General features: G+C 49.1%; 2 protein-coding genes and 1 long non-coding RNA gene across 3 annotated transcripts in view; 1 reads left to right on the top strand and 2 right to left on the bottom strand.

Annotated features, from left to right (window-relative positions):
* On the bottom strand, window positions 1-12,084 carry DNAAF2 (dynein axonemal assembly factor 2). The gene is made up of 3 exons (XM_052696597.1): window positions 10,486-12,084; window positions 1,905-2,051; window positions 1-611 (listed from the first exon to the last, which is right to left on the bottom strand). The coding sequence occupies exons 1-3, from the start codon at window positions 12,082-12,084 to the stop codon at window positions 138-140; spliced, it is 2,220 nt and encodes a 739-aa protein (XP_052552557.1). The 3' UTR covers window positions 1-137.
* LOC128087301 (uncharacterized) lies at window positions 11,197-13,847 on the top strand. The gene is made up of 2 exons (XR_008209778.1): window positions 11,197-11,336; window positions 11,944-13,847. It is a non-coding gene; the product is annotated as an uncharacterized LOC128087301 (long non-coding RNA).
* POLE2 (DNA polymerase epsilon 2, accessory subunit) overlaps window positions 12,658-19,734 on the bottom strand; it is a 20,296-nt gene continuing 13,219 nt past the window's right edge. The window contains exons 12-19 of the mRNA XM_052696704.1: window positions 17,214-17,303; window positions 16,981-17,035; window positions 16,027-16,086; window positions 15,853-15,930; window positions 15,322-15,430; window positions 13,894-14,070; window positions 13,641-13,708; window positions 12,658-12,831 (exon numbers count right to left, since the gene is read on the bottom strand). Of these exons, the coding sequence (XP_052552664.1) occupies window positions 12,813-12,831; window positions 13,641-13,708; window positions 13,894-14,070; window positions 15,322-15,430; window positions 15,853-15,930; window positions 16,027-16,086; window positions 16,981-17,035; window positions 17,214-17,303 (656 nt within the window). The 3' untranslated portion in view covers window positions 12,658-12,812. The remainder of the gene's footprint in view (window positions 12,832-13,640; window positions 13,709-13,893; window positions 14,071-15,321; window positions 15,431-15,852; window positions 15,931-16,026; window positions 16,087-16,980; window positions 17,036-17,213; window positions 17,304-19,734) is intronic.

Raw genomic sequence — 19,734 nt, forward strand, 5'->3', positions numbered from 1 at the left:
TTAACTTCACAAAGCATTAATGGCTTAAGCGTTCTTCGTTGACAGATTAAGAGTTTCAGAAGGAACCCGGTTCTGCTTTCAGCCCTGCAGCCATAAACCACAGTCAAACACGAGGAGGAAATGCTGGCGCGGCCCCGCTAGTCCAGTTCATACAGCACAGAGTTCTGGAAGGCGATGCTGCAGTGTGTGCTGTGGTCCCTGATGCTCTGCACGCTCCCATCCTCACCCACCTCCTGCAGGAGTGGGGATGCAGCTGGGCTCCCCGCCCCCCCTGCCCGCCCCCCCTCCAACCCCAGGCCTGCAAACGCCTCATCTAAAGCTCGCTCTTTTCCCCCAGGTTTGCCAGGAAGCGCCGCACCGGTGTCAGAAGGTTCCTGCTGCAAACAATGCTGTGCACTTCCATCCACTTCTCCTATTGTTTCAGCTGTTACTAAAGATGCGGCAGCTCGCTGGTTTTGTGCAGGCCGTTGCTCAGCCGTGCCAGTGGCTGCACGCTCTGGCTCTGGCTCTGTTTGGAGGTGGACCCCGTTGTTCTTCGCAGCGACGACTCCTCCTGAGCTGCTCACTGCTTGTTTGGTTTCATCGCGTTCAGAACTGGCTGCATCCAGCGCCTGAGGAGAAAATACATTCATTGTTTTATATCTGAAGCTGACCAGGCAGCCCGAGCTGCTGTGAAGCAGGCAGGGATGCTCGTTTCTCCCCCCAGGAAGCAGTCAGTGTGGAGCAGAGGTTTTCCTGATCCCGTGCAGTGGGAATGAGGGGCCGGGAGGCTGCTCGCTTCCTCAGGGTTTCCTCTGCAGTAGGAAACGCTACTGGGCGGCTTCCACGCGGTCATGGCTTATAATGCAATTAACAGAGTGGAAAAAGGCAAAGCCACCGTGCCCAGAGGTGACAACATCAGCCAAAGGAGCCAAACTCTCATTGCGAGGAGCAGCTTTTAACCTTACAGTGAGGGAAACGACCGTCTTGCTGTTTGAGAACATAGGGACTGGCAAGCAGGCTGCCTTTCTCCATCGGCCTCAGCGAGTTCATCGAGGAATTGCTGTGTGCCTCAGGAGAGCTGTGCCACCTGCTGCTGCCCGATCCCCACAGGTAGCACGGCCTCCCACCAGCAGGCAGGGAGCAGCTGGGCACAGGGCTGCACTGCCTGCATCACAGCTTCCCTGACCCGAGAGCGGTGGCTCACTCTGCTAAGAACCAAAAGAAATACTTTTAAGAGTCTGAGACCCAATTCTTGGCAAACAAAATTCTCCAAGTTTTCACTGTCCTTGTGATGAGGCAGAGCATGAAATACTGGCAGCAACAGAACTCTCTCTGCCCATCCTAACTGTCCTTCACATGTCAGCCACCAGCAGCAGCTTCCTGCCCTCCCTCCTGCCCCCAGTCCCTGGGGTAAGCCCAGCTCTGCTTACCAGGCTCCACCCAACTGTTGTACATAGGAAGGACGTGGAGCATTCACTTATTCAGTTCAACATTAAGAATGTTCTGGTTTTGTTCAGAAGACATCTGCCCTGATTTGTTTGCAGCGTGTTGTCATCGCCTGGATGCACATGGGACTGCTCTAAAGAAGGCACACTAGGTAACTAGTTGGCCACTTTTCTATCAGCAAGAGACAGTGCATGGATGCCCACTGTGTATTCCTGCAAGGTGAAAGAACATCTCCAATGACAGCATCACGGCTCTCCACCTTCCCAGCGAAATATAATGAAGTTCCAATCCTTTGGTGACATTAAATGGCACAAATGTGAACCTCTCCCTACAAACTGACACCAATGCTTACAAATACACCATATGCTGTGGCTTTTTGTGCAACATCAAGACAGAGCTGTTGCACTCAAGCTGATGCTCTCTGGCTGAAGTACAGAAATCAGTCGGCAGCACGTACTGCTGCCAGAGCTCCTTACCTTCAGCCTGATCTGAGTTCTGTCCTCAGACACATCGAGCACCTCAATCGACGTCTGAGCTTCCAGCTCTGACTGCATGCACGAGGAGGGGCACAGAACAGTACGTAGGAATCCATCAACGTTTTCTTCACTGACAAATAACCTCTCCTAAAGAAAAGAAAGAGCAGTTTATGTTCATTCTGTCCCATACTTCAGAGGTATTGGAGCAAGAAACCCACATGGAACAACGCCAGGAGCCCGAGTCACAAACCAGCAGTCCCAGCACTCGCTTGTGGATACAGATTCTGCGTGGGACGCTCACAAGGGATGCAGTGAAGCCAACACAGAGCAGCACTTAGCTCATGTTGATTCCAAGTGCAGAGGAAAGCAACATGCTTTCTCTCTCTGGATCCACGATTCATATACAGGTCTGAGGAACGATTCGCAGTGATGCGGTTCTGCTGTTCTCACCTGTCCTACATCAGGCGGTCTCAAGCATGCAGGGATTTGTTTCAGCCTCTTGCTTTGGGAAAACGCAAACACCTGAGGCATCCAGACCCTCTGAAGCCACAGCCATAAACATGCATGTCGGTATTCCTTTCACATCCACCTGAGAAGGCTCCTCAGGTGTCCCCTTTGGCACGAGCCAAGAGCGACTGGAAGAAGCAGAGAGGTGCCCAAGGCTCCCGCAGGCTGGGGCAGGTCCTGAGGCTGTGTCAGCTGCGGTTCAGCAGCAGCACCAAACACGTTGCCACAGGTTTTAAGATTTCAATCGCTTACAGTTAATGAACAGCCCTAAAACACATCCTGGAGGAGCAGTTTCCTAAGTGTGGTGGACCCGGTGCTCCTATTCTTCCAAAGGCATCTGCTTAAGGCTGTGGGTAGACAGACCTCATTCAGCACAGCAAAACCAGTTCTACCCAGAGGGCTGCCTGGGGGAATGACGTTTCCATTCAGCAGTGAACACTTGAGTTGGAAACAGGAGGAATAAGTTGCAAGGCTTCTGCCGTCGCTCATATCCAAAACATCTCATTCTGTCACACCCTCTTGTCAGCCCAACGAAAGTGACATCCAGTTAGCAGCACCACCTTGCAGCCTGAGCAACAAAGAGGTAATTCATTTTTGCCCCTATGGATGCAGCCTTACGCACACTCGGATGCTGCACTGTTTCTAAGGTACAACACTTGACTGTTACCTTAACAGAAACAAAATCTGAATGGGAAAAATAAAATAGCTCCCTATTATTTTCACTATTCAGTGCAGGAACTGTCACAAGTGGAAACTTCCACAAAGCTTCCCCACAACAGGCTCAGCATCTAGCCGAGGACAAGCAGCCACTGCTCGTGCTGCTGCTTGCACCGTTCTGTCTCAGTGCTGCAGCTCTCTGCTCTACTCCCACAGCCCTGCACTTACACTGCAAGGAAGCAGTCGAAGTCTGAAAGCCAGCAGCCGGGCAGAAATCAAAGCAGCAGGTGCTGTTGGCACAAGCAGTGCCATTTGTTACCAATACAATGACTGTCATTAGCGTGCTCAGACAACCAGTAATTCAAACTCTGTGTTCACAGCAAGCATATGCCGAGCCATTTCTACTCCTGCAGATGTTATCAAGGCACGGACTTCGGCAAGAAGTCATTCAGCAATGTATTTAAAAACCTGTTTGCTCTGGCCCGTAAATGCAGCAGCAAATGATGAGCCTGCACGGATGATTCCAGTGACCCATAAGGAAATTACTGCATCTTAAATTGTTTTCTGCTATTTATGACACTCTTGTAGCAGCTCAGAACTGCATTTGCTCTTCCTGGTGGCTCTCAGCCCTGCCCTCACACAGCTGCACTCTGAGCCCTCTGCTCTGCACTTCGTACTCCAGGCCCTGACACAGGCTGCGAGGGTTTGAAAAGAGGGGCAGACCTCAGGCTTACAGCATCCTTGCATCTCCTGCACGGAGAGGCTGATCCCTGGAGCACAGACCCCTCTGTCTATAGGGCCTCAATGCACGGGGCTTCGAGGCTCACGGTTCTGGGGAGCGGAGGTGCTGAACTGGAGGCTCAGAGGGAAAACTTCTGTAAGGTTTTAATGACTGCAAAGATCCAACAGCTCCAAAAGCGCTTCCATGGGCTTCATCAGCAGGTGAATGTTTCCTGATACAACCACTCTGTGTAAGAACATTATTCCCATAATGAACCTATCAATTCAAAGTTCATCAGGCATTTGTTTGCTTTATAGCAAAAGCAAACTATCATTTGAATGTAGTTTGGAAAGAGAATCATAGAATCATAGAATCCTAGAATCACAAGGTTGGAAACGACCTGTAAGATCATCCAGTCCAACGGTCTCCTCATCACCACTGCCACCACCAGCACTAAACCACAGCACGCAGCTCCTCATCCAGACGCCTCTTGAACACTGCCAGGGACGGCGACTCCACCACCTCTCTGGGCAGCCATTGCAGTGCCTGACCACTCTCTGAGAGAAATAGTTCTTCCTTATGTCTAATCTAAACCTCCTCTGATACAACTTGCGGCCATTGCCCCGTGTCCTGCTCGTTGCCTGGGAGAAGAGGCCAAACCCCTCTTCACCACAGCCTCCCTTCAGGAGGTTGCAGAGTGCAGTCAGGTCTCCCCTGAGCCTCCTCTTCTCCACACTGAACAATCCCAGCTCCCTCAGCTGCTCCTCATAAGGTTTGTGGTCCAGACCCCTCACCAGCTTTGTTGCCCTTCTCTGCACGCACTCCAGGACCTCAACATCTTTCCTGTAGCGAGGAGCCCAAAACTGAACACAGCACTCGAGGTGCAGCCTCACCAGTGCTGAGTAGAGGGGGATGCTCACCTCCCTGCTCCTGCTGGCCACGCTGTTTCTAATGCAGGCCAGGATGCCGTTGGCCCTCTTGGCCACCTGGGCACACTGTGGGCTCATGTTCAGCCGAGCATCAACCAACACCCCCAGGTCCTTCTCCACACTCATCCAGCCACTCACCCCCAAGCCTGTAACGCTGCATGGGGTTGTTGTGCCTAAAGTGCAGAACTCAACACTTGGCCTTGTTGAACCTCATCCCATTCACCTCAGCCCAGCGGTTCAGCCTGTCTAAATCCCTCTGAAGGGCCACCCTGCCCTCAGGCAGATCCACGCCACCTCCCAGCTTGGTATCATCTGCAAACTTACTGAGGGTGCACTCAGTGCCCTCATCCAGGTCATCAATAAAGATATTAAACAAGATGGGCCCCAGTAATGACCCCTGGGGGACACCACTTGAAACGGGTCACAGCTGGACTTCACTCCATTCACCACGACCCTCTGGGCACGGCCCTCAGCCAGTTCCTTACCCAAAGAAGTGTCCATCTGTTCAGACCACGGGCATCCAGTTTCCCCAGAAGAAGCCTGTGAGGGACCGTGTCAAAGGCTGTGCTGAAGTCTAGGAAGATATCAGCAGCCCTTCCCTCATCTACCAGACTGGTCACCCAGTCATAGAAGGAGATGAGGTTGGTCAAGCACGACCTGCCTTTCACGAACCCTGCTGGCTGGGCCTGATCCCCTGGATACTGCATACATGCTGTACAATCTCATCCAAGATGATTTGCTCCATCAGCTTCCCTGGCACTGAGGTCAGGCTGACAGGCCTACAGTTCCCCGGATCCTAACCAAAGAGGTTACTTTGGAATTAAAAAAAAAACAGTGACTTGGTTCTGTTGTCCTTTTCCAACCTTCTCTGGTCTCCCAAAAACCTCATTAAGGGTCCTGAAGTGCTGAGCCCAAAATTAAGTGAATCAAACCCAAACTTTCATAAAGTTTAAATGCAAAAGGCTCATTTTCTAGCACCATTTTCTAAGACAATGCCATCACCAAGGGATATTGACTCTTTTTAGCAGTTTGATGACTGAAAATGGTAACACTGATTGAATGTTAAAAGAAAACATCTAACAGCTCTGAACAGCTTGGAACCGAAGGCAAAACATGGGTGCATAAACGCAGCAGGGCTGCATCCAAGCTCACAGCTGTGATCCAGCACTGCTGGCTGGATGTGCTGGCACCCTGCAGGAACACACTGCAGCAGTCCATCCATTCCCCAGCTCAGAGCTCTTCCTGATAATCAGAGCCTTCAAATGCAAAGGTTTCTTGCACTCCAACAACTCTGCAGGCTGCACACTCGGTTGCCCCTCAAACCAAGACCATTCCTCCACCAGAGTCCTAAGTCTGAGATCTCTGATCACGAGGAAAGCTGAGCAGGGGAGCAGGCCCAGCCACAGCGCCTGGACACAGTCCAGAGGTTGGACACGTGGCAGTGACCAGAGGTTACAGTGCTGCAGCGTTATCTAAGGGCTCCTAGCAAAGGAAAAAACAGCAAGAGCTTTGATAGGATCTCACTGGGCTCTGGTGGCCAGGCCAAGCAGAAACACCACACTGTGTTCAGTAACACAGCCATCAAACACTTCCCCATGAAGACATAAGCATTCCCACAGAAGCGAAGCAAAGCTTCGTGTCACTGCACAATTCTCTTTCAGATACCTGTGTTAAGTAATGCTCACAACACATCTTTCCTAAGCAAAGAAAAGATTCTATATCACACAGTAGAGAAAAAGCAAGTTTCTTTGGTTGCACTGATGGTAGGTAAGGGAAATGAACATGAAATGAACGTGAACGTGGCACGTGAAATGCTGATGGGCTGCAACAGCGAGCCTGAGAGGAGCTGCTGAGTATCTTGGCTTGTATTTCTGTTCAGAATCAAACAGGAGAGCAAACATGACACAACAGCACTCTACAAAGCCATGGTTTCAGTAATTTCCCAACTCCAGCTCTGCTGTGAACTGGGACGTTCCAGGACATGCTGTTCTCAGAAACCTTGCCTGGCAGGCTCACAAATGTTACTGATGGGTATTTAGCTCTCAGCTATTCTTTTTCATAACATATTTCACAGGTTCTGTTGTCTTAAAAAGAAAGGGGGGAGGGTTCTCTGGTGCAGGGGGTTTCCTCAGCGTGAGCTCTTAGGATTCAGACACACTCTCCTGGAAAAACAGGACCAAGAAAGAAGGGCAGAGGGATCGACACGCCGAGATCTGCAGCAGAGCATAGCAGCTTGTGACAAACAGTAACATCTGAGCCCCCGAAACATAAATCCAAGTCCAATGTTATGAAATTTCTATTTTTCATAGGATTTCTGCTCACCGTGGTTTGGCCAAGGAAGGAGACTGCTCTGAAAGGAAAAAAAAGCAATGGCTGCAACTGCTGATCAGAGAGGTACAGCTCAGGGTTGGCAGAGAGCTTCACTGCGCAGCAAAGTGGGAACATCGGTGACGTTAAGAGCTATCAAATGAAGGAGTCCTTGCAGCAACACATCTGAGGTCTGGGCGGGGGAGGACTGTTGTGCTGCAGAGGTTTGCTGAAAATAAGCACTTGCTTTAGCTGGGGTGGAAATCCAGACTGCTCAGCATCTATGGAAACCGAGCTCTAAATATACCATCTTTCAGCACGGCGATTCAAGAGGCTCTGCCTTTACAAAAGGAAACCCGGTCCTTGAAGTTCTGCTTCAAGAGCGCTGTTCTAAGCGGAGCACGACTCATTCTTCTTCCATTATCTGCATCAGTCCAATTTCTGAGGAGAAAAGAGGCCATTGTGGGAACAGAAGTTCAGAAGCACGCGAGGCAGAGCTGTGCAATTACGGGTGCAGCTATCGGCATGCTGATCTGGGCAGAGGCACACAGGAGATAAAAATGCAGCCACGTGCTGCGCTACATCGCAGCCTGGGGATGGGGCTCTGAAGACACCCATTCTGCTCGTGCAGAGAGCAATTATCCCAATGCATTTTGCTGGCTGCTTGGTGAGTTAATGGGAGGTAATTACACGGGCAGCATCACGGGGGACTGGAACAGCCAGCAGTGAGCTAGGCACGTTTCTGCATCACTCACCCAGCAAGGAACCTGCTCCAGGCCTTCGTCTCCCATAAGAAGTGGATTCGTAGAAGATACCAGGATGGGCATTTCCTGTCCATGAAGAGCACTGGCTCTTTGTTTGCTATCCCCTGTGGGAGAAGGGGCTACAAGCAGGCAGACCAGAGGTAAAGGATAACATTCTGCTCACCCAGGCCACCAAAAGCCACCTAATGCCATTCAGTGGGGCACTGCTGCTGAGCTTATCCCTAAAGTGCTCTCCTCTGCGATCGATGCAGCTGCTGGCAGATCCCAGTGCACAGCTCTGATTTACAGGAATAGATCCACAGGAGAAAAATAACAGAGATTACAGCAGACAAATTGAGGAAACCAACATTAGTAGAGGAGAAGCTACCACAGACTAATCGTTAATGGACAGAAGACAGCATATAATAGTAGCTCTAATTAAATATTAATTTTTCTCACTTCTCTCGGAGTGAATGCAGCTATCTGTGCTGGCACAGGCACTTCTGGGAAATAGCACAGTTCAGAAGAAAAGCAAACAGAACAAATGACTTCAGATTATTCCAACTGCTTCAATTTGCTGCCCTGGATCCAAAAGGGCTGCACCACAGAAGAAATCTGTCTTTTTCACTCTGCTACATAAATGAATGGCTGGGAGGCCTGTGACTAATTCCAAAGCTCCTCCTCCTACTACTCCAGCCAAAACACTTTGCAATGTATAATAAACTCAGAACATTTAAAGATATGGGGGTTTTGTCAAAAAAAAAAAAGTTGAGTTGATCAGAATTACATTCTTGAGTAGCATTTGAACACTTTTCCCTAGAAAGATGTTCCCCCATCATAGTAACATCAAATATCCTAACTGCAAGGCTGAGATCAAAGCATGCAAACACATCCGTCAGCCAAAGCACCAGACACTGCAGCAGAATTTCCTGCTCCCAAAATGAATTTTCAGCAAGAACCCTGCAAAGAGTCACAGAAAGCTGTGCTCTGCTCCCTTACAAAGCAGGATTTTGCTATAACCATTTAAAATGATATATGCTAATGAATGAGCATCAATCACAGTGACGTCTGCAAACCACTGTATCCTCACCCCACCATTTCTGCTAACGTCCCTGGAGAACTGCAGCAGGCTATCAGATACTCCAGGAGTAAGATTGCTAGATGTATGTTTAGGCCTGTCTGCTACCAACCAACAAGTGAGCAGGCTGACATGCATCATGGCACACGATGCAGGGATGGATATATGCAGACCAGGTGACAAAGCAGTCAGAAGGCTTCTGGTTGCCATTCATCCCTTCCATATGCACACAGAACATAGGCAGCAGTTGGCACAAGAGCTTCCTGCATGCAACCTGACACTGCATCAGCAGTGTTTGCTTCCACAGACCAGCAGCAGTGTCAAACACTTTGTGCTCCCAACTGTACAGACTTGCAGGCTCCTGCTGTGCTACAAGTCAAGGAAATACACTGTAAGCAGTTCTGTGCGGGTGGTTCTCAATAAATCCATCCTCTCTGATACCCAGCTGATCAGCTCCTCCTTCAGAGAAGCTCACAGGAAAGGTGTTAGCCTGCTAGATGGGAAATAAACAGGAAGCTTCAGCTGCACAGATACTAATGGGATAAATGTATCTCCCTCAGAATCATGCAGTATGCTCCAACTGTAGGGGCTGAGCAATTAAGGCTCCAAGCCATCATCCCTTTGGATATACTTCACCAGTTTTGCAGACTCGCGCTCCCATGGTTTGTGATCCAATGTGTTTGATTTTCTAAAACACAGATAAGCTCAAAGTCACAGGGTCGAAAAGTTCAGTAAGATTTACACAGCCTTAACCCCTGCTCACGTAAGTTACATGAGGCATCGAGCTTACAGAAGGGTGGATTTGATGGAGAACTTCTCCACCAAACTTGTGTGAGTGCTGCTTCACAGAGCACCTTCTGGGGAGAGTGCTGGCCCTCAGCGAGGTGTCATCCAGATGCAGCAGACATGCTGTATTTCTCCATCACACAGAGCATCTACTGCCTAATGGCCCTCAGCAGAAAAAAACATCTCCACAAGGACCATACTCAGATGTAATGAAGGGATGGGGAAGCACACCAGCACAGGGGGAGGCTGCTCACAGCTACTGTGGCTACAGTACTGTGTTTTGCAGCTGTAGAGGGAATGCTGAACTGAAAGGCTCCCCTCACAACTGCATTTCGAGGAGCTGCACACGTGTGTGCCTCTGGTGGATGACCAACATCTCCTTTCTTCACATACACAGGCTGAGTGAGCCAGGAGGTTGTTACAGAACAGCTGAGGTTGGAAGGGACCTCTGGAGATCATCTTACTCAACATCCTCATTCCACAGGCTCCCCCAGAGCACAGCACTGTGCTTTCCTATTGGTTTGCAATGTTGCTGTGAGAAGCAGCTGGTGAACTTGGCAATCTTGGCAAACACACGTGGGAAAGGTTAAGGATGAAGGCCATGCCATTTTCACTCATATCAGCATTTCTTTCAGGAAAAGACTCAGCTCTGGAGGCAGAAGTCATTCCAGCCCCAAGGACGAAGCTATCAGCTCCACAACACGACCTTCGTTCCGCTCACATGATACCAGCACTAATTATGTCATTTGTCACACTGACATCTGCTACCAGCCCTGCAAGTGATAACCTAAGAGATATCACACACACAGTGCTGCGACGTGGGGAGAGCACAGCAACCCCTGGAAGCTGTTACCTGCAGAGCGGAGGCGTCGAGGCCGAAGCAGTACTTCTCCCAAAGCCCGGTGCTCTCCGCGGCCTTGGCAAGCAGGATGACAGCGTTGTGGGCGCCCACGCTGACGCTGGTCTCGGGGGCAGCCAGCCTATTGGCGGCGGGGAACTGCAGGATGAGGGCATAGGCAACGGCACCGCTGGAGAAGCGGACGCTGTAGCGGTTGGCGGCCACCTCCCCGCTGAGGCTCTGGGGCTGGATGCCGGGCACCGGCAGGAGCAGGGTGAGGGAGGCCTCATCCTGGCGGCACCGGAAGGGAGGGCACGCAGCAGCGGCGGGACCGGAGTCACCCCCGCCCCGGGGATGAGCCATGTGGCCGGGGCCGCCCTCGGCCGGGCACGGAGGGGGGGCCCCGTCGGGAGGAGCTGGCTCGGAGCCGGCGCTCGGAGCGGGGAAAGTGGCTCCAGGCTCGGGGCCGGCGCTCGGGAAAGCGGCCTCGGAGCGGGGCGGCGGGGAGGATGCGGTCGCCGGCTCGTCAGGGAGCTCCGGGCCGGGCCGGGCCTCCTCCCGGGGCTCCTCCCACCGCTCCCCGCCGGCGTCCCCGAGCGGCGCCCCCAGGCCGGGCGGCGGTACGACGGGCAGCGTGACCAGCAGCCGCCGCTCGGCCTTGTCGAAAACGGCGCGGCCCGCGCTCTCGTCCACGCGGTACGGGAGGCGGAGGCGGAGGCGGTAGGCGGGCCGCCGTGAGTCGAGGCGCAGCTCCCGCGGGCGGACCTCCAGCTCGGCCTGAGCGGCGGAGCGGAGCAGCGGCAGCTCCACCGTCACCACCAGCTCCCGGGGCACCGGGCCGGGCGCCGAGTCGTGGCAGTAGTCCTGTAGGTCCACGTAGGAGCGGTAGCGGACGCTCCAGCGCGGGGTGGTGGGGCCGGGCGGCGGGCCGGGGGCCGGCGGGGGAGCGGCGGAAGGAAGGCCGGGCGGGGGGAGCGGCGGCGGCGGCAGGGCGGTGTCAGAGGGCGGCTGCTGGGCGCCGCCGGGCAGCGGGGAGCGGATGACAGGTGCCTGCGGGACGCCCTTGTAGCGGGCGCCGCGGAGCACGGATGCGTTGGCGCGGTCGAGCTGCGCGGAGAAGCGGCTCTCCACGGCCTCCATGGCCACGTCGTTGAGCAGCCGGCGGAAGCGGGCGCTGCGGGCGGCCAAGCGGAGCGCGGAGGGGTGGAAGACGACATCGTAAACGAGGCAGCGGCGGCCGGCCCGGCCCAGCTCCTCGCGGCCCGGCGCCAGGCTGTGGGGCAGCGCCCAACGTTGGCCGCCCGGCTCGGCGCGGGCCTGCGGCGGGGCGACGTGCGGGTTGCTGCAGATGTTGAGGTAGCAGCGGCGGGAGCCGGCCTGGCTGGTGCGCAGCACGTAGCCCGGCGTCGGGTGGATGAAGCGCACCTCCACGCCGCGCTCCCGCTCCAGGGCCGTCACCTCCTCCTCGTACAGCCGCCGCTGCTCCGGGTCGGCCAGCTCCGCCGCGTACTCGGCGAACAGCGCCCGGAACCGCTCGTCGCGGAAGGCCCGCTGCAGCCGCTCCGCTTCCTCGGAGCTCAGCTCCAGCTCCTCCAGCCGCCCCGGGCCCGCCATGGCCGCGCCGGTTGCTGTGGAGACGCGTAAACAAGATGGCGGCTCCGTTCTGGCCTATCGCGTTGTTATGGCGACGCTAAACAAGATGGCGACACCCTTTTGTTGCTATGACGACGCTAAACAAGATGGCGGTGGCGCCGTCAGTCCGTTGCTATGGCGACGCCGAGCAAGATGGCGCCCCAGTGAGCTCCGCAGGGCCACAACTGCTGCAGGCTATACCACCTGTGCAAATCAGTACTGCCACGTTCTGATGCTCCCGCATGGATTTCAAACGACCTCACCCCTGTTCTCTTTCGCCTCTCCCTGGCTGAGCACCACTATCCACTGCCAGCACTAATCAGCCCCTGGCAAATCTGCCTTATGCCTTTCCTGCTCCAAGACAAATCCCAGCCTGCGCTGCCCTTCCTCTGGGTAGCAGACAACTAGCTCTCAGTTCTGCTCAGCATAGGGAAAAACTGTTCTCCCTCTTCTTCACTTCCTTTCTAAAAGATACCAATTTCCTACACGTGCCTTTGCTTCTTCCAGGTGCCTTCTTTTCTTGCGTTGTGGAAATTAATTTTATCTAAACGCAGCATATTTTTGTGTAAAAGTTTATTTTCGTACAAAATAAGCATGGCTTTGACATTTATTATGAACAGCCTGCAAAACATCATAAAATCAATCCATCTAAACGAGTGCTGCAGTTGGCCTCACAAAGGCTCAGTCTCTTTTTGTAGTCTTGTAGAAAGTCAGAGACCCTGAAGCTTGCTGAAAATACCAAACAAAATAAAGGTTTAGTTAAAAGAAATGTCAATACATACCACATCATTCTATTCTGTGATCTGTGTTAGACTTCATGTTTTGATCTATCTAAAGACCTAAAACACCTCTTGGTATGATTATTTCTGTATTCAAGTAAAGACTGAATTAAACACAGATCTATCTTTTATCCCTTACATCTTTTATCCCTATTCTACAGAAGATGTCAAAAAGCTGCTGCAAAAAGACATGAAATTGAATCAGAGGCAGACAAGACAAATAGCAATTTTCCTGTTTGGTTCTACCACTGTTATTTCAAACAGATGGAAATTTTAGCACAGTTGTAAATGTTTTGATAGTGTTTAGTTTGTGTTTTTCTGTTTTTGCAACTGGTTTGTTTTTTTTCCAGCTGTTGAAAGACCACACTGGGAATGAATAAGCACACGTGTAAAATACATGAAATCAGAGCATAAAAATGGCTTCTGAGTTTGATTATGATCACAAAATGAACCAAAAATCATTTCTAAATGTGATTAACCCAATGCAACAAGTATAATGTTCAGAAACAAATCTGTTTCCCAACTGGGTCTCAGTTACTGAAAATCATTTAATACAATCTATGTTTCCGTTTACTTTTGGATCACGTTCCTCATCACTGTTTCCTGACCATAACTTCTGAATGTCTTATTTTAGGTCTAGGCTTCTGAGCTTCTTATGCTGCTGCGTTAACTGCTAGAAGATTCATTCTGTTTATATAGTTGCTTTTCTGTATTCCTCCTGATAACTAGAAAGTCAGCAAATAAAATGAATATATTTACCTGTCTTCAACAGTCTTGTTGGAGGGGTAGAATACCTTGAAAGAAAAGCCACTCCTTGGAAAAGAACCCTGTGAAGAAAAATACACCACAAATGTGTAAGTATAACGCTGTACAGATGGTCAGAGGCAGTATGTAACTGCATTCCCTTTGGCAATTGACCCATCATTAATTTTCCTAATATATCAATAAAGCAATTTATGAATTCAAGGTTGTCTGCACAAGTCTTATTCTGTAAAGTGTAAGGAAATCTTACAGGATTTATGCAAATGCAGTCAGTGTTGGTGACAGTGAAGGGGTCGTATTTATCCGCAACGACGAGCATGTCTGGCACAGGATAAACCCTCAGGGCGTAGTCGTAGGCCCAGTACACAGGGCTAACATACAGTGGAAGTGGTGTCAGGTGTCCTTGTGATAATATGGTCTTTACAAACTGCAAGATAAACACAGAGAGTTCATCTGAACCACATCCTACAAGTCAGTCTCGTTCCTACAAACGTTCTGCCTGTAGAGAAGTTTTAAACCTGGAAATACTTTCCATGCCTCTCGCTCCCTCTGGTTAGTGGGGCTTTCTGCAGCAAAGCAGTGATTCCACTGCAACAGCTAGCTGCTGATTTGTTTTCTTTAATACACAAACTGCAAAATCTGCTCAGCTGCTTCTCCAGCCCAGAAGGTACCAACACTGCCGTAGATTTTCTGTATGTGTTTAGCCTTCTTGCTTTTATTCCTCAGGGCTTTTCTTGCAATACCAGTTAACCACAAGACCCACACTTTACAGTCTTTACCCTGAAGTTGTGTTTTTGATTCCTAAGTGACACCTCCTGCTGGGAAGCTGCTCCCCTTGTAATTCCCATTTTCATCTGGCAGAATTCAGGAATCCCTGTATGAGTAAATCAAGGTCCACAGCATACACACACGTATGCAAAAATGCACACAGAAGACAGGTGCATCAGTACCCACAATGGGGTTCTCTCTGCACACAAAGAATCTGAGGATTGCTGCGATGGAGAGAAGGAAGAGTTAACAGGAAGTTTCCAAGTCAAACAAATTAAAAACAAAAAAAACCTATAAAATAAATAGAAACAGATTCCATCCATCACAGCAACGAGCCAGTATTGTCTAGATCATCCTCATTCACTTATATCAGTAAGTCTCATCAACTGCCGTGCACTCATTAACTAGAATCAGAGTGCTGTGTCTATGTATCAAAAGCAGGATTAAGACTTCAAGTGAAAAGGCAGATGAAGCAGATGACCTTTTGGAAAAGCGACGTGCTGCTTGACTGCAAATGTCACTGGTTAATTGATCAAATCTTAGAAAGGTAATTTCTATTAAGCTTTGCCTTTAGGAATCGATGTTTAGCGGTACAACGTTCATTGCTGGTGCATACACACCAACAGCCAGCTGCTGCTAAGTTCTGAGTTCAAGGACAACTGCAATGGGACACTCAGCACGACTTGATGTCACCCACAAGCATCCTGGTTTCAGTTATCTGCTATCAAGATCTAAATGCAAGCAGTACTACCACATTATAGATCCCCCCTCACAACTCTTTCAAGAAACCTGGTTACTCTAAGAAGTTTGCAAACACATGCAGCTCTGCAGGTCAGAGGCAGCCCAAATGCAGACCTGCTGATCAAAGGAAAAAAGAAGAAGTTAGCAAGAAGTGCTGAACACAACTCACATGATTGGGAATGTCCATGCTGCTGCTAGGGAAGCGGACGCAGTTTCTGCACATTTTGTTTACCAGATCTTCACGGAAGATAATGATTTCTTGTGTGCAATATTGAATCCTAAATGGAAACGTCAGTGAAATTAAATGAATGACAGTGAAATGCTAACAGATGGAAAGATGTATTATAAAGTTAATCTTACTCCAATACAGCAAAATGAAAACACGCGTTTCAGTTAAAACAATCCCTTCTCATCTTTGTTTCTTTCCCTCCAGATTCAGAAAAAAAATGTTTTTGAGGTTTTTTTATCCTGAGTTAAGCTTCTAGCAGTACTTCCAAACCATTTTGTTCAAGATGGTGTTATCACTAATTTATTTCTATATTAATGTATTTTAAATTAGTTACAATTAATGTGAGGAATTCTCCTCACTTAAAAACGTTAAGACCACTACATCTGCACAGAAACTAACTAGTTCAGTTCAGTTAAAAAAAAAAAGAAGAAAAAAAAACCAACATGAAAACTCAGTAAGTTAGACTGTTACCTGCAAGGATTTGTGGTGAAAACTGAAAATGGCACCAGCTGCCTGAATTCCTGAGTGATGTTTTCAGCCAGAGGAGGTCTAAAATAAGTAGCAACACGTGAATCACACAGATTTCTTACTTTCTTTAGCTATTTCATTCAGATTTTCAAAATGTAAAAAGTGAAGCAAACTGACCGTGGTAAAACAGAGCCAGGACCAGGATCTTCAGGGCCAGGAACAAACACAAATCGACTACTGCAATGAGTTAAACATTGCTTTCATATAAAATAATCCTAGAAGTATCTCACCGTTGCTTATGTACTACCACAACTCCACAGATGAACACAAGTAACATATTCCACGGCACAGCTGACAGTTCCTTCAGGCCTTATGAACAACTTTAATCACAACTGAGTCGTAAGGCTCACATCCACCCCGCACTGAAGTGGGAGAACTCTTATATTTAAGAAATGACTGCTCTGGGAGCCCATCCTAGGAACTAGCTCTGCTTCACAGCTACTGTTAGGATCTCAAAGGTGAGAAGCCAGAAAGGATAAGCCTGGCTGTCTCCCTGCTTTTCTTTCCTTCGTATATTCAAACATCTGTAGAAAGACAGATAAAGGATCCATCCCTCTTCAGGATGGTGTTGTTTTGCTTGGCTCTCAAACTAACAGCTGTGGAGAACCATGCAGGCAAGAACAGGAAGGCAGAAACAAGAAACTCTATGCAGGGTTGGTACAGAAAGCCTGCAGCTGCTGCTAGCAGCATCAAGACCCGGACATCAGTTTATTAAGCAGTACTGCATGGGCAGATCCCTGCTGAATGCAAGGGAATTTTGGAGGAAAAAAGCCTCACTCAAATAGAGCTTCTGGAGAACTGTGGGCCACGCTTCACCCATCTGGGAAATGCTCCCAAGAAAGGCAGGTTCACCTTTGCTGACTCAACGGGCAGCTTCCATGACCAAATTGTTGTAGCCAGAATCAGTGCCTTACACCGATCCCCAAACAATCTTTCAGGCCTGGAACCTGATTGCAGCTGGCTCACAAAAATGGGAAAACATGCTATCTGTTCATTCCTGAAGTAATTAAAGCAACATGTTCCAAAACAAGCACATTCCCCCTGCCACCCCCACAGCACTTCACTGTGTACCTTTTATGAATGCTGGGATATTCACATATTATATCTGCAAGAGCCTTCAAGGAACCTAGAGCCAGAAAAAAAATATCCATGGAGCAGCACTTGGTTAGAACAAAAACACACGTGACACAGATCACCTGTACACTTCAGCACAGCAAAAACACTGCACTTTTCTGCCTTCTTAAACAGTTTTACCGCCTCCGTTTTAATTGAATGCTCAGGATTGACTGCGAAGAATTCCACACCTTTCAGAGACTGAATTTGGTTTTTTCCATATGGTGCAGATGAGAAATTTCCACAAAAGAAAAAGCAGGTTGGAGGAGCAGAGGAATAACCTGGAAAAACAAAGCACATGTGAGTGTAACATCCACCCACCTCGAGATCTTTCATCATTCAGCCTCCAGTCCATTTCATGAAAGGCAAAAGCCAAAACAGCACTTCAAGCTCTGCTTCTATTAATACCCCTAACTATTTTCTAGACACAGGCTTTAATTATTTACAGTTCCAACAACATTGTTTGTGTGTACACAACTAATCATTGACCCAGTCCTATAATTACTCGACTAAAACCTGTAATAATAATACATTCTTTCCTTGAAAAGACAAATAGCAAGTAAGTAGCAATGGATTGTTATTAATCTCCATGCATCATTCAATTCAAAAGCTCTCCTACTGTTTAACTCATTTTTTAGCATTATAAAGCAACAGTACTGCACGAGCATTTTAAGGATCTGATGAACCCTCACAGTAGCACTAAACACATTGCTTTTCAGCAGTGACTGAAAAAATAAACTCATTTGCCACCTCTAAAACAAAACCAAAGCATCTACTCGGGCATTTGTTTTGTGTTCCAGCTCACACTCCAGCTCCCTGGCCTGCAGCACCAGACTTGCATTTCCTACACTATGTTACAAACCAGCAGGGGTAAACAGGATAGAATTGCTTATGGCAGGCAAATGGCTCAGCAGTATTTCTTCCTTGCTATTCCTCTCTGCTATTACTTTTATTATACAATTATGAGCTTTACCACTTGTCTATAAAAAAGTCTGAAAGTGGTAAACACGATATATGCATCTCTTCCAGCTTAGTCTATTAACCTCCCTGACCGAAGCCCTTTATTGCTTCAGCATTTGCAGTTTTAGCTCAGGCTTGGTTTGGTTCAAGGATCTTGCCAACTCTCATCAGGATACAGAAATGGTTTCCTAACTTCAAAGTTAACTACTTAACTTCTCAGTAGATATTATGACAATGCGTTCAATTTTCCTTAAGTGAAAGCAGTTTGGCACCCTTAATTTTATACTGTTTGTTTTTTAAAGCAGCTGCCCTCTCACACCTCCATTCTACCTAAGGCAGACAGGACAAGCTGTTCCAAAACTGTTCTGGAATGCAAAGAAGCAATTCACAGATCTCACAGATGCTTGCTATCCAAATGTTGCCATCATTACTGATGTAATGATGCATGGAAGAAACAGCCCATATTTTGAGAATAACTGACATTTTTCCATTGGTGAAAAAAAAAAAACAGAAAGTGTTCAAGAGAGACTGTGCATCTCACAGAACCACAGAACGGCCCGGGTTGGAAAGGACCTCAAGGATCATGAAGCTCCAACCCCCCTGTGCCATGCAGAGCCACCAACCTCCACATTTCACAGCAGCCCAGGCTGCCCAGGGCCCCATCCAACCTGGCCTTCAACACCTCCAGGGATGGACGGGGCATCACAGCCTCTCTGGGCAGCTGTTCCAGCACCTCACCACTCTCACAGCACACAACTTCCCCTGACATCCAACCTCCAGCTGCCCTCCCTCAGCTCCAAACCATTTCCCCTTGTCCTGCTGCCATCTCCCCTTGCCAAGAGCTGACTCCCCTCCTGTCTGCAGGCTCCCTTTAGGCACTGCAGGCTGCACTGAGCTCACCCCGCCTTCTTTTCTCCATGCTGAACAAGCCCAGCTCCCTCAGCCTGTCTTTGTAGTGGAGGTGCTGCAGCCCCCTGCTCATCTCTGTGGCTCCTCTGGACCCTCTCCAACAGCTCCCTGCCTTTCCTGTACTGGGGGCTCCAGACCTGCACACAGCACTGCTGATGGGGCCTCACAAGAGCAGAGCAGAGGGGGACAATCACCTCCTGTCCCTGCTGCCACCCCTCTGCTGATGGAGGAAAAAGTTTTCTTTAAACTAAGGCTAGGATGACTGTTCATGTACTTTCTTGTCAAAACACATAAAATGGCTACTGTCCAAAACAATATTGGTGCTAAAAGATTTATGAAAAGCAAGTGACAGCTCATAAAAATATAATACAACCCAATTTATAAATCTGTTGGAGAAAGATCCAAAAGAAATAGAACAGCAAGCATGAAATGCAAATAGCTATCGTTAAACTGCAGCAAGACCTCGCTGGCTTTACTGAGGCTGGGGTTCAGTGGGGTTCTGTAAAATACTGTCAGCAGCTGGGCTTATTGGTACTTTCTCAGAACTGAAATTCACTTAAAACACACAATAAACACAGTCTTGAAAATCGTTGCCCAACCTTTTTGTTTAAAGGCACACCTTTGAAAACGGTACCAAACTCACTGTTTCACAGAAGAGCACATTCACATCATAGTTAGCAGCCCCTGGGCAGAGCAGCCGTGCTGTCAGTCATATGCTGGCCAGCTTCCCCTCCATGGACAGTGATGCTCACTGTGAGCAACCACAGGATGCAAGTACAGAAAGCTACATCAGCTGACAGCTCTCCAACACAGGTTTCCCATGGGATATTCCCTGTGCAGGCT

This window comes from Tympanuchus pallidicinctus, unplaced genomic scaffold (assembly GCF_026119805.1).
Source record: "Tympanuchus pallidicinctus isolate F22 unplaced genomic scaffold, pur_lepc_1.0 scaffold3, whole genome shotgun sequence".
In the NCBI taxonomy this organism is placed as follows: Eukaryota; Metazoa; Chordata; class Aves; order Galliformes; family Phasianidae; genus Tympanuchus; species Tympanuchus pallidicinctus.

Excerpts from the sequence above, each read along its gene's own strand:
- DNAAF2 (XM_052696597.1), bottom strand. The coding sequence starts at position 12,084 with ATGGCGGGCCCGGGGCGGCTGGAGGAGCTGGAGCTGAGCTCCGAGGAA. Across the intron at positions 2,052-10,485 it reads TCGACGCCTCCGCTCTGCAG|GAGAGGTTATTTGTCAGTGA; the intron begins GTAACAGCTTCC and ends TCTTTTCTTTAG. Across the intron at positions 612-1,904 it reads GAACTCAGATCAGGCTGAAG|GCGCTGGATGCAGCCAGTTC; the intron begins GTAAGGAGCTCT and ends TTTTCTCCTCAG.